Below are 13,979 nucleotides of genomic sequence, written 5' to 3' on the forward strand. Positions count from 1 at the left end.
AGTCTGGAGGGCAAGGCATCTTGAATGTTTTGAACTTAGAATGGAAAATACAACTAAATGGTTAAACTACCTAATTTTGTCTATGAATTATGAAACTATTCCGGCCTCTACAGAAGACATGAAATCAGAATGAGGACTGGTTCTTATGTATGTTTGTCATACCTTATGCAGTATCATCTATTTGCTGCTTTACTAACTAGTAAATAAGTTGGAGAGAGGGAAGAATGGCATTTTAGAGGCTGAGAAGAGAGTGCTACAATTTGAAAAGCATGTAGAGGCATAATTCCCACTGTAAGGAACCAGATATAAGTGTGGGCTCGACACCAGAAGTCTTGCTGTAGGTGAGACCTACTTTTCTTTGACCTTTTGTTTTTTAATGCTACTTTCAGAGTAATAAGGTCAGTAGAAGAAAAAAACAGTTCCTGATTTGCTATTTAGTGGATTCTGACATTTCCTTATGATTACTGACTCCGTCTCAGTACATTTTTAGAAATGCAAAACACTTTAATTCCAAAATATTGAGTATAACATGTGCAGTGTTTGGGAGAGTCTCTGTGGTATGTGATTGTTTGTGTGTGTTTTACACCCTTCATCACTGACTATAAAACAATGAAACCTTTGTAATAGATCACTTTACATTACGTACTTTAGGTAATTTGGATTTTGTGCATGGTTGGGAAGAACATAGTCCCAATTAGCCTTTGCTTTCATTTTGCCTCTCGTTCACCCAAGCCCCCAGAGGACTAGTCTTTTGGTGTCTCTCCCACTGTGATGACTTACAACTGACCTTAACGCCTTACTTGAGCAAAACAATAAAAGACACAATGGGGCAAGGATATGCAGGGAACTTGAGGGTGTAAGTTAATGGAAAAGGAAAACAATTAAAACAAGGATGAATTGCTTTCAAGAGCAAACTAAACTTCATTTTCAAAGGAACCACTATTATATTTCTAGGTTCTTAGATAGATTTTTGCTCCTTACATATGGTGAAGATTTGAGACCATGTAGGTGACACCCTCATCAAGAGGGGAAAACTCTGACAATCAAGTCAAGGTGGATAAAATGTGAGAATATGATCAAAGGAAATTTGCAGAAGTCCCTTGTAAAGATTAGGAAGTTTTTATGTCTTAATAATTTTAACCATTGGAAACTAACTTACTATCTAAGTTATTAGGCTGACTTCTAGATTAAGTAATTCCTGATGAAACTAGGTTTTGGTTTGTAAGCTACACTTAAATACTTCATAAGTCTGGTTTGATCGTGGTTTATTCTTCAAAAGGTAAGAAGCAACATGCACACTTTCAGAGCCCCTGATTATTTTGGTCTGTATGTTTAAAAACACAAGTTTTAATAGCCCAGAATTTACCAAAATAAACAAGTTAATTTCATCAATCTTACTTTGCTTCTAATAAACTTCTCCCAGATAAATGAAAAATAAACTCCAAATATGGATTTACAAATCATTTGATATTTTCCTTTTGTGCAGAGTACATAGGAGAGAAAAGTATAGTATTGACTTTAGACCCAAATAGTAGAGTTAATATTTTCCACAATTTAGCCCCTGTTTAACATCAGACTGGGTCATGAACTCTCAATTTCCATGTACCAAATTTAGTGCCAAAATACTTAGCTTTGTTTACCACTGTCTGCCCTCCCAGTTATGCCAGGGTGTCACTGATAGTTGTGGGCACAAAAAGTCACAGTTCTGCACTGAGGGTGACTGGCGTGCTGTGCCAGTGTGAGATCCAGGGTGGCTGCACTGTGGCGGAATCAATGGTCTGGAATCCAGTCTTCAACCTGACAGGCCCAGATCCATGATGGTCCTGGTATGCACAAAGAAGGCAGTTTCAGATGCCATGATACACACTAAGCACATTCACTAATGGCTAAAGTATAAATTTAAAACACATTTGATTGTTTTTAGTAAGAAACAAAAGGAATGAGTCATCAGTCATATTGACTTCAAAGTGTCTTCCAATTTATATGAACAGAGTGGTCTAGGAGTGGAAATGGAGCAAAATCAGCTGAATTTTCATAGAGTTCGAGGGAAGTCAACTCTGCTACCCTGATAACCTCCTCTCCTCTGTGGGATCAGAATATTCCGAATATTGGTGTCCTCAAAACACTGGCTCACCCAGATGGCCCTGGAAACACAGTGGTCCCATTTCTAGTTTTGGCTTCCATTTTCAATTCACCTTCTATGAACTTGATATATAATTTGTGATACAGGTTATTTTATTTTATCTAATTAAATTCATACCTTGGCACTATGAATGAGTCAGTTTCCCAACTTCCTTTTCCATTCATTTCTAACGCATTTTTGGAAGTGTAACTTCTTTTGATAAATTAGTATCAGTCACTCTGTGAAATTTATTTTTTAATTCATAAAGACCAACATTATCTTCATAATATGTGATCATTTTATAGTAACACCAGTATGCTGTAATGTGGTAACCATAATGGTGTTCCCAAGAGCTGTGTCCTAGGCAATATATATAGAGTACTATTGCATTAGACACTTCTTCCTTTAGGGAAGGAAGGTGGTAACTGTGAATGGGATAAAAGAAAAGGGTCAGAAAGACACAGACACACAAAAAATAGTATTGTGCATGACAACAGACTAATTATTCTTTAGAGCAATGATGAAACACACTTTCTCCTGCCGCTTTTTTCTTGCTCTTGACCTCACAGTAGTAAACTGAACACTAACTAAACTCCCTAGAGACACAAAGTTGAGTTCAGTTGTTCTGCAAAGGACACAAATTACTACATACGTACATTGGGAAGGTTTCAGATTCCCGAAGGTAGATGCATTGAGTGAATTTGTCTGTTTTTCCCAGGCTTGAAGAACACAGAATTTTTTTTATGGCATCATTTTGTGATGTTAGTCAAATTGGAGCCTGGAGGGAGAAGATAGCCCAGAAGGACCGTTCTAATGTTCCCATTCAATCAGAAGGTGGCTCATAAGCTTGATCTTACAGTTTTCAAAGCCTTCCGTCTAACAATATTTTGTAGGCTTTTCAATTATCCTTTTGGCAGTGCTATTTATAATATGCAAATGCTAAAACAAGCATAAGCACAGGCTTGACTTTGCAAACCCTTGTGCGGTAGGAAGTAGAACAAATTCTAGCACAATTTGATAATGCTGGCAACTCCAAGAGCCCAGGTGAAGGGCCCCTGCTCTGCCGTTAGAAAATCCTCTCTAAAACAACTTTTTGAAAAGAGTGATCTGTTTTTTTTAGGAAACGATGGGGCAATACATTCATGCAGAAGGTTGAAGTGTTCTTCTTATAACCTAAAAATATAGGCACAAGTCTAAATAAATTTTTAAGAAGGAAATTTGTCTAGAGCACTGTGAATTGTCTGAGAAGAAATAAGTAATAAAATTGTCAGAGGTGTTTACAATAATTACCTTAAATTAGTACACTAATTTTCTTCTTATCTGTAAATGTATGGCCTTGAAAGATAATGGCTTCAGGACATCATTTTTATGACATCAAGGGTGTAAAAATTGAAGGTTATCACCCAAAAAACAGAAGAGCTCTGGCCTGCCGTAAGGGGTGACAGATGAGGTTGTCAGATTACTTAAGCAGATTGTTGCATTTTTTCTTTCTGTGGTAATCTTTTACATTTTTTACAAATTCTTCTCTTTTTGAGGATGATTTAAACATACAGTTATGAAGCAGATCGGAGCTTTTAAATCAAAGCTGAAAACTGTTGCTGACACCAGAAGTACACATTGCAGTGACCACACACATAAATATTATAAATGAGAGAATCACGTACACATTTGAAAACATTTGCTTTCCAGCAAAATCTCCTCGGGAGAAGTATAACAGTAGGGAGGAGGGGAAGTTGGGAAAGGTAAATTCTTGCCCACATGTCATGTTTCTCTCACTCTATATTCTTCAGAGTCTGTTCACTCTGTCTGAGCTTCTCATCGCTAGAAAGGAAAGTTTCATGGTCACAGATCACCGTCTGGTTTATTCGCCAGTGTATCCAGACATCTAGTGCCTGGCACATAGTAGGCCCTTGGTTTGTACTTATTGAATAAATAAATCTATGAAATAAGATCAACCATAGCAGCCTCTCTGTACTTGGATTGAATATTTTATGGGGCAGGGTGGGAGAATGAGAAAATAAAACCCTGAGCTCACTTGGGAAAAGATTCTTATATAAATCCAAAATGACATTGTAGTCTCTCTTTTTTTTAATTGCTTATACAACCCTACAAATCACAATCATCTTCAAAAACAGTAACGACATCTCTCAACTTTACACAACTCCCTTAGAGTGGCTTCGGCTCTCTCTGTGACATGTTTGAAATCTAGGCTCACGAAAAACAAATCCCAACTTCATCCCTGGTTATGTGACCTTAGCCATGTTGTTTAACCTTTGATGGCTTGGCTTCTTCAAAATGGAGACATGGGCAATATCAACCGAAGGAGTTGTACAGATAAAATTAGATAACTTGTGTGAAGTTCTTTGCATAATACAGAACTTGGAAAGTACTCCATAAATGTTAGTTTATATTATTTTTTTGCTATCCAAGGATTTCTTCTCGATTCATTGTTTCTTCTTGTTTGTTTTTCTACTTGAGCATGTGTATTATTTTCCTAGGGCTGCTGTAACAAAATGCCACCACCTCAGTGGCTTAGAACAACAGAAATTTCTTATCTCGCAGTTCTGAAGACTAGAAGATCAAAGTCAAGATTGTCTGGGCCGTGCACCCTTTGAAAGTTGTAAGGGAAGAACCTTTCCTGGCCATTTCCTGTAGCCCCAGACATTCTTTGGCTTCGGCAGCATAATCCCCATCTCTATCCATCCTCACTCAGGCTCCTCCCTTGCTGTTTACATCATCCTGCTGTGCGTATCTGTGTCCAAATGTTCCCTTTGTACCTGGACACCAGGCATATTAGATTAAGTCCCACCCTAAAGAACTCCCTGTAACTTGATCACCTCTGTAAAGACCATATTCCCCAATAAGGGTACCTTCTGGGGTGTTGTGGGTGAGAGCTTGAACATATTTGGCGGGTAGGTGAGCACAATTCAACCATACCGGGATGATTCTATATACTTCAATTCATTGTATCTTTCCTCACCCAATGGAGAAATATCATATAATACAACACCAGACTGGGAGCTTTTAGGTTTAAGATTTGTTTTGCCACCAACTAGACTGAAAGAAATTCCTCAAATTCTGCAAGCTTAGGTCACTTCACTAAAATAAAAGGACTGGGCTAGATGATATTTAGCATGTCTTTCAACTCTAAAAGGCCCTGGTTACAATGTGTGACTTTCTTTCTGTTAACTATGTACGGTGTGTATCTCCACCCTCCATGATGCTCTGTGTATCTTGATGTCCCCGTAACTAATTATAAAATATCCCATGGCACTTCCAATGGTCTCAATGCACACTTGATGAAAACCCCACTGTCCATAAGGCTAGTGAGAGAGATTCATATCAAATAAAAGCTTTTTTAGATTTAGATTGTAAAAATGTCTAAACAGTGCCAGTGAACCTTTTTTGTGATTTTTTTTTCTTTTTGGAGTTTTCTAAAATTTTTCAATACACATATATTTTATGCCAAATGCCCTCAATATAAAAATAAGATCCAAAATGTGAAGGTTTGTAGTGTGTGTGTTTTCTAATTATAGTATGATACAACTTACTTGAAAACCATAAAACCCAAATGTCAGGGGTTAGGGGAAATGAAAAATCAAATTCTGCTACTAATTCATAGACTACTGGCAACTTTCCTAAAAGTTTGTTTAGACTACTGCTATTTATAGGACTTAAAAGTCTCCTCCACCATGGCTAGAAAAATATTTAAGAAAAGAAAGAGCAATCCGGGCTAACTCTGAGATAATGCCATTTCTTGTGTCTCCTTGTCAGAAGCAATTAAGTAAAGATTCAGGTGAGAGTTTCTAACTCCACCTCATCTAAAAACCGCTGCCCTAGGTCTTCACTGTGTCACTTCTTTCTCTTTCAGCTTCCTCCATTCTCAAAAGGGAGAAGCGGCTGAGGACAAAGAACGTGCACTTCAGCTGTGTCACGGTGTACTACTTCACCAGGAGGCAAGGCTTCACGAGCGTGCCCAGCCAAGGCGGCAGCACCCTGGGCATGTCCAGCCGCCACAACAGCGTGCGCCAGTACACTCTGGGCGAATTTGCCAGAGAGCAGGAGAGGCTCCACCGGGAGATGTTACGAGAACACCTCAGGGAGGAAAAACTGAACTCTTTAAAACTAAAGGTAGACTGCATCTGAAACTCACTCTTTGCCAAATGCTGCCTCCTTCCTTCAATTTGGTTGCGTTAAGCATTTTCCTACTTATATTCACAAGCCAAACTGGGTGTTTTACACAACAGACTGCCCCCTGAGGCTTTTTGTTAAAAGATTTTATTCATTTGTCTTTAGAGGGGAAGGGAAGGAGAGAGGGAGAGAAATGTCAATGTATGGTTGCCTCTCGTGTGTCCCCCGCTGGGAACTGGCCTGCGACCCAGGCATGTGCCCTGACTGGGAATGGAACCACGATCCCTTTTTTTGCAGGCCCTCGCTCAATCCACTGAGTTACACCAGCCAAGGCCTTTTTTAAAAGCAAAAACAATATAGTGTCTTCTCTGAAAACAATGTGGAAATTTTACCTAACATTGTTTATTCATAATTCACTCTATAAATGTAAATGATTGAACAATGCTAGGTTGTAGACATGCTTGCGCTAGGGCTAACTGATATCAACATAGATATGATCTCTTTTCTCCCAGAACTTACACATTAGTAGGAAAGAAAAATATTAATTGTGTAGACAAAGTAAGATTACAGCTTCATGAAGTGATGTGAAGGAGAGCTGCAAAGTGCCATGAAAGTGTATAAGGGAACTGATGTGATCCAAAGGTCAAAGACGGCTTCCTCAAGGGAATGACATCTGAGCAGAGAGCTAGGCAGTAAGGGTTGGCGAGATTGGTTCAGGCAGCAGGAGGGCCGGGAGCGGCTTTGTGGCAGGAGGAAGTACGGTGAGCACACAGAGGCCGGTGTGGCTGGGACTGAGGCAGAAAGATTGGAGTGGCATGAAGGAGTTGGGATAGGGCTTTGTAGGTCATGTCAAAGCGTTTTTTTTCTCTCTTCATCCTAAGGCCATCAGAAATAATCCAAGAGTTTTCAGCATGGGAGTGGGTGGTGGGATAATGGGATCTGGTTCGTGCCATGATGTGAGAACATTTTTGGAGTAGAAAGAGCCACATTATGGTAGGAGGTAGGGGGTGGCATGTGGAGTTAGACCAGGTAAGAGGCTGTTGCAATAGTCCGGGAAAAAGATAATGGTGAGTTAGATTAGACAGATGGTAAGGGAGATGAAAAAGGATGGACAGAGGGAGAAATTTAGGAAGTCAAATCAATAGTCCGTGATGGTGGGTGGATTTGGAAGGAAAACAGTGACTCCTAAATGTCTGGCTTACAAAAGTGGATGGTAGTCCCTTTGTCTATGACAAGGATATGACAGGGAATGCAAGAAGAGGTGCAGCTTGGGGCTGGGGGTGTTTGGGAGGGGTAGATGATGAGATCATTTTGGACATACTGATTTTCAGAGAATCTCTGGTTTTTAAAGAGAAGTCAGAGAGTTATCCATGTAGAGATACCTATTCTTCTGCCGTATTAGAGATTAAGTCAAGAGAAACACAGATCAGAAAACTTCTTTCATCAACCAAAGGCACTTTTTATATTTGCATTGATTCATCAAATATCACTTTATAGGAAATGCTCCCCCATCATTATCTAATGACAAAAGAATCTTTGCAGGTCATCCAGAGTACTTAATAAAAAGGGTTACTCTTTACCTCGCTGAAGCACCGTAAGCATACCTTTGTTACTTGTATCTTTAGTTCCCAGTGTAAAGTCAGTTGGCAGAAGTGTCATGTGTGCCTCAAAAGACCTTGTCCTCATGCATTTTGCAATTTATGTATATGCCTTGCTCCCAGTTGCAGAAGTCAGTTACTTAAATTAAACTGGACACAATCAACTGAGAGCATGTTGCACATTTCCTTTGGAGGCATTTTTGACAGATTTCCTTGAAATTCCCTTAAGATATTTTGATAGCAATACACTGCTATTGTTGTTGTTCATGATTACCTTGCCTATAGCTTAATTTAATAATAATTTTCATATTTGCTTCTGAAACCTACCCCTGCCTTTCTGATGCACTGCAAACTAACAATACCCCTACCCAGAGAGAGAAGTCATTCTTCAGACTCGAATATTAGAGGAACACTTGTAATCACTGCCATTCATTCAGTGACTTTTATTTGCCAGGCATTTGATAAGTATTATTTAATTTTATCCTAACAAAGACCCCAGTGGAATAGGTACATTATGTGACTGTGTATACAACTAAAGTTAAAGAAGCATAGAGATATTATATAGCTGACTCACTAACAGAAAACTGGTTATGTTATCTAATTACTTCCTCTTCTAAAATTAATTGATTATCCCCTATAGGCATTGGGAAAGACAGTCTGTGTCCCTGTAGGGAGTCGTCCCTATCTGAGATTGAGTACTGTGTGCAGTAGTTTTTAACAGCTGGGGAACTATAATTCTATCTGAAAACCAGAAGATTTATTGTGGTGAACTTTGAAGTATATTTTACATGTGATGAATATTAGGGGGGGGGCCACACAATGCAGAGACCTTCCTCCACATCAGGCTGTGATATATTCTGTTACTCTAATTTGTATTCAGCTACTTCTACACCTTTTTTTATACAAGCTGAAGAAGAAAAGAAGCAAAAATAGCTTTCTATTATTGATTCTTCTTTTTCATCGTGCTTAGTGTTGCAAGTTGGAGAGTCAGTCATCCCAGTGGGTGTCAGTCTACATTTGTCATTGATCAGTGCAGAAGTGAAAATATGCAGCTGTCTCTTTTGGTGAAGATATAAACAAAAATTATTTGAATAGCATAGCTTCTTCCGAATGAATACCAAGCAAGATGATACTGGGATTCTAAGCCTCACTGTACTGCAAGTATTCAGAAACCTGCGTCACATGAACCTGATAAAATATCACAGCAATACAACAATGTGGACCAATTTCCTAAAAAAAAAAAGCCTGAGGAGAATTAATGGAAGAAAACTTTTGTGTGTGTGTATGTGTGTAACATATATGTGTGTTATTTACATTTTCAGGGCATGTCTGGAAAATGTCTAGCCATTGTTAATATAACAAGAACAGTTTCTGTGATGTGGATGTAATCTGGCAGCCAAAGAGAGTGCACTGGAGTGCGAATGTATGAACAATGATGACATCACTGTAGTGATGTTAATGTTTATGATAATCAGTGGGGGTGGTACACACCATTGAGTGAGCATGCGTACAGTGCGGTCGTTGCATTCAAAATGACTGAGCGAGTAGAGCAATGAATCCGCATCAGATTTTGCATTAAGCTTGAGCATTCCTATGTGGAAACTGTTTGGATGATTCAGGAGGCCGCAGCTATGGGCAACTGGTGATTGGTGGCTTCATCATGACAGTGTGCCTGCTTGCGGGGCGCATCACGTCTCATGCAGAGTGTTTTAGCAAAACATCAAATCACCCAGGTGATTTAGCCCCCTACTACAGCCCAGATTTGGCACCCTATGACTTCTGGCTTTTCCCAAAATTAAAATCATCTTTAAAAGGGAAGGGATTTCAGGCCAACCATCAGTGAGATTCAGTAAAATACAATGGGGCAGCTGGTGGCGATTCCAACAAAGGATTTTGCAGGGTTTTGAACAGTGTAAGAGAGGCTGGGAGAACTGTGTGAAATCCCAAGGTGTCCACTTGGAAGGCAACTGAGGCGGCATTGTCCTCCATACAAGGTTTCCTATAGCTTGTATCTTCTTCATTAAATGTCCCTATTTTTCTCACAATACATTGCTGGATACTTTTTGGGCAGACTATATGTATATATAGTCTATAGGTATATATAGTGGGTACATATATACATATATACCCACCCATACATACATATATAAAAACACATATATATTATTTTTATTGTATTTCCCCATTACCATTTATTCCCCCTATAACCTTCACCTCCACCCACCTCCCATGCCTCTGCAATTTCCACACTGCTGTCCCTGTCCATGAGTTCTTTCTTCTTTTTTCTTTTTTGCTTGATCCCTTATGTTGTAATTCATCTAGTATATTAATGTTTATGATTTTCGATTCTACTGGTTTAGATTAGCTGTCCAAAAAGTTCACTCTGCTACTTGAAATTTTCATTCTTTTAATATGAATAGCATTTGTTTTGAAATATAAACCCCTCTGAGGTAAGTAGCAACATAAACAACTAAATCGATTTTAGTATTTTCACTGGGGCAGCAGGAAGGTCACCAGCACGGGAAGGAGCCCAAAGAGGAAAGCCAAGGTTGCTGAGAACACACTTTGCCACTTTGGTTTGGCCCAGAGGGTTCCTCCATGGGAGGCGATGCAGAGAAGGCAGCATTTGACAAGACAAAGCCTTCCCAAAGTCCTCACTATGGAGACCAGAAAAAGCACCACGGGAAATCAGCTGGGCTTGGAACTGGGGAGTTTCCCTCCTACTTATCTGAGAACCAGCAGCCCAAAGAGAGTAAAGAGAAGTTTCTCTTCCCACTGTGCCTTCCTTTCTTTCTAGGGTGTCCTCTGGGTTCCAAACGGAGCACCCAGTGTGTCCAATGGCACTTCTTCCAGTGGGGTCTTAAAATGGAAAATTAGTAAAAAGATACAAACACACTTCCTGGTGTTTCTTTATAATAAATATTTTGAGAACAAATTAACAATAGAAACTAATTTTTCATTGTAAAATATCTTAGTAAGTCATCTCTTAAATTATGAGATAGATAGACTGAAGAAAATACGTGCAATTAGATTTGTAGGAAAAACTTCTTTTTATTTTGGAGGTTCAAGTGCATCCTTATTGCTGATGATGTTGGTGTCTTAAACATGGTCTAAAAACAATTAATAAAGAAAGTTGTTTAATAAAATACATGTTCCTAAAAGAAATAACTACCTTGAGATTCCTAAATTACAGATCATAGTTCTTTTTCTCTGTCAAGCTCATTCAGATCTGTCACACTCTTCACAACAATCAATGCAGTCATCTTAATGCTGTACTCTACTGCAGATTAAGTGCTTAAATTTCATCCTCTGCACCACACTGTGGAACAATTACATTAGCCTTTATTCACGTTTCACACGTATCTATAAAATGCATTAGGCAGCCACTTGCACATTTCAAAGAGCCTTGGCTTTCCAATTGCCTCTGGGTTATATCTTACTGGGTTCTACTACCTTCTTCTAGGAAATCTAATTTAGCTCTCACAGCTTCGACGGGCCCCTCCTTCTCAGTGTTTTTTCAAACTTAATTGTTCCTCTCCTTTCTGAGATCAAGGCTATCTTCAATCTGGTATCATTTCCAATGGCTTTCCAGGGTTATACACTCTTCTCAATTTCTTGGTCATGTGTTCCTTGAAGAATACTTGGTTGTTTGAACTCTTTCCTCATAAAAAGAGTTGCCAGATGGTAACTCTACCTTTAATCATCAACCTTTAAAAAGTTTCTGTCTAAATCTTCTTCCCCAAACCTTGCATTTATGATTGGGTTTTATTCACTTAGTGACTTACCCATGCAACAAAACAGTTCTGCATGTTCACCCCAGCCATGTCCCCTTGTATCCCTTCAATAGTTCTGTGATTTAAGTAACCTTAAGGTAAGGATCCTAAATGCTCAAGGAGATGTGAGTGGTTAGGCAGTTGTGAGAGATGGTAGACACAGACTATTATCTCAAAGCTATACTTTTCAAAATTTTGGATGTACTTTTTAACTATTTTCCCATCCCACAGTTCTTTACTGAATGGTTTAAAGTCTACTGTCATGGTATTTTTAACACCACTTATCCCTACAAACATTCTCTGTTAAACACCATAGAGATTACTAAAGAGCATACTTGCTGCCTTTGCTTCGAGAATATATCTCCAAATGGACACCTGGTCCAGCACCAAACGGGAAACTAATATCCCAAGTATGTGCCATGTCATATGTGCAACCTATTTTGACAAGGACAGATAAAATGTGCTTAACCGAAGTGATGGAGACTAAGAGACTGGCCATCAGCCCTGGGCAAAAGGAGTATATTTAAAAAATGTGTTCTTTCATAATATTTCTGGTATTTTAATTTAAATGGAACAATGAAGCATATTTAATAAAATCTTTACATGCTTCATGTGCAATGAACATTGGTTTTTTAGTCTGAAACCAATCGAGCTGATTCTGCTGACTAAAATGGGGGTGCATCCAGTGGTGTACTGGAGCCAGGTTGCAAAAGGTGCTCACCAAAGTGTGTTGGGCCTATGGCACATCTCCCCAGTGGCAGCTTAAACTCTGCCATGATGGGGTGTTATTCACACCATGGGCCTTGACAAACACAACAGGTAGACGTCCCATTTTTAAGAGAAATACCCAGCTGTTAAATATTTACCAGCGCACTGTTGGATTTATTTGACTTATCAGCCACTGCTAAAGGAAGCATTGTTTGTCTAAACCAGAAAGGAAGATAAAGGGATGTATGAAAAGTTTATGGGTCTTATATGTTGATATTATTATTCTTTCTGGGGACTTTTGTGGTGATATGAAAGCCACGTACTCATTGAAAATTCTGGTGGTTAAAATTCCTATAAGGTGATAAAACAACCAAAAATTCCCAGTTCATTTGGGGCATAATTAAATTGGTTCCAGTTTGCCACCTGCAATTAACAACTAATGAACTAAAGAATTATATTGTAAGATTTGACTGAGTAGCCAAATGATATGAGACCTGTTTTTTGAGATAGCCCATTCCATTTGTGCAGTTTCAATTGTTAGAAAGTTGCTCTTTACATGGACCAACCTGCTACCATCTGATTATACCTTTTGACACTAATTCTGCCCTCTAGGAACATAGAATAAGTTCCATCCCTATTCTTCAGACCTTCAGGGTTCAAGAACAGTGTTGAAGCCCTGGATGGTGTGCCTCAGTAGATTGAGTGTAGGCCTGCAAACCAAAAGGTCACCAGTGTGATTCCTGGTCAGGGCACATGCCTGGGTTGCAGGCCAGGCCCTCTGTTGGGGACATGTGAGAGGCAACCAAATGATGTTTCTCTGCACATTGATATTTCTCTCCCTCTCTTTGTCCCTCCCTTCCTCTCTCTCTCTAAAAATAAAATAAAAATAAAATCTTTTTTAAAAGGCAGTGTTGATAGATAGGCAAATGTCTTTAACGGCAGGTTATATGGGTTCCATGTGTTTCTGTTCTACAGGATTAAACATCCCTAGGTCTTTCCACTAATCTTCCTAGGGCATGGTTTTCAGATGCTTTTTTGCCCTGGTGACCCTCCTCTGGTTAAAATGCTGGATATTTATGTCCATCTCAAAATATGGTGCTGGGTCTAGACTTGGTACTCCAGATGGGATCTGTCCAGCCTATAGGGATGTTCCATTATCCTGCCCAAAGTTGTAGCTGTCCTATGGGGATATACTCTAAAGTCACTGTAGATTTCAGGAACTTGATTAATTTGCTGGTTCACATTAAGATGGTAGTAAGTAAAAGAAAGCAAACGAAAAATGAGAAGCCAAACAAAACCCAGATAAGGCAGGTGTGAATTACTATATATGAGTAAATTGAACTTTGTAATCTCTCCAGGGCAAGAATCCTCTTTAGTGCTGGACATGGTGTACAGACAGCAATCAATAAAGTTTTGTGTTTTGTTTTTTTTTTAATTTAAATAAACCTGATCTTGTCATTTGAAGATGCCATCAAATGTGCCTCCTAGGGATTCATCCAAGACAGGATTTTAAAACTATACCTCCCATTACAAGACCAAGTTCAGGAAGTCCTCTCAGAAGAGCGATGCTCAGGGGGGAAAGGGAGCTTCGCCTTCACCACGCCCCTCCCACCCTCCACTGAGACTCATTGCCAGGCCAGGCGCTGC

The 13,979-nt window shown here is 39.2% G+C and overlaps 1 protein-coding gene across 3 annotated transcripts in view; it reads left to right on the top strand.

Moving 5' to 3' along the window:
- Positions 1 to 13,979, top strand: part of CSRNP3 (cysteine and serine rich nuclear protein 3) — a 189,379-nt gene that overhangs the window by 162,523 nt on the left and 12,877 nt on the right. For all 3 annotated transcript variants that reach the window (XM_053665247.1, XM_053665248.1, XM_037143080.2), the window contains one exon: positions 5,994 to 6,253. In XM_053665247.1, coding sequence (XP_053521222.1) covers positions 5,994 to 6,253 — 260 coding nt within the window. The remainder of the gene's footprint in view (positions 1 to 5,993; positions 6,254 to 13,979) is intronic.

This window comes from Artibeus jamaicensis, unplaced genomic scaffold (genome assembly GCF_021234435.1).
Source record: "Artibeus jamaicensis isolate MK-2021 breed Jamaican fruit bat unplaced genomic scaffold, CSHL_Jam_final contig_391, whole genome shotgun sequence".
NCBI lineage: Eukaryota > Metazoa > Chordata > Mammalia > Chiroptera > Phyllostomidae > Artibeus > Artibeus jamaicensis.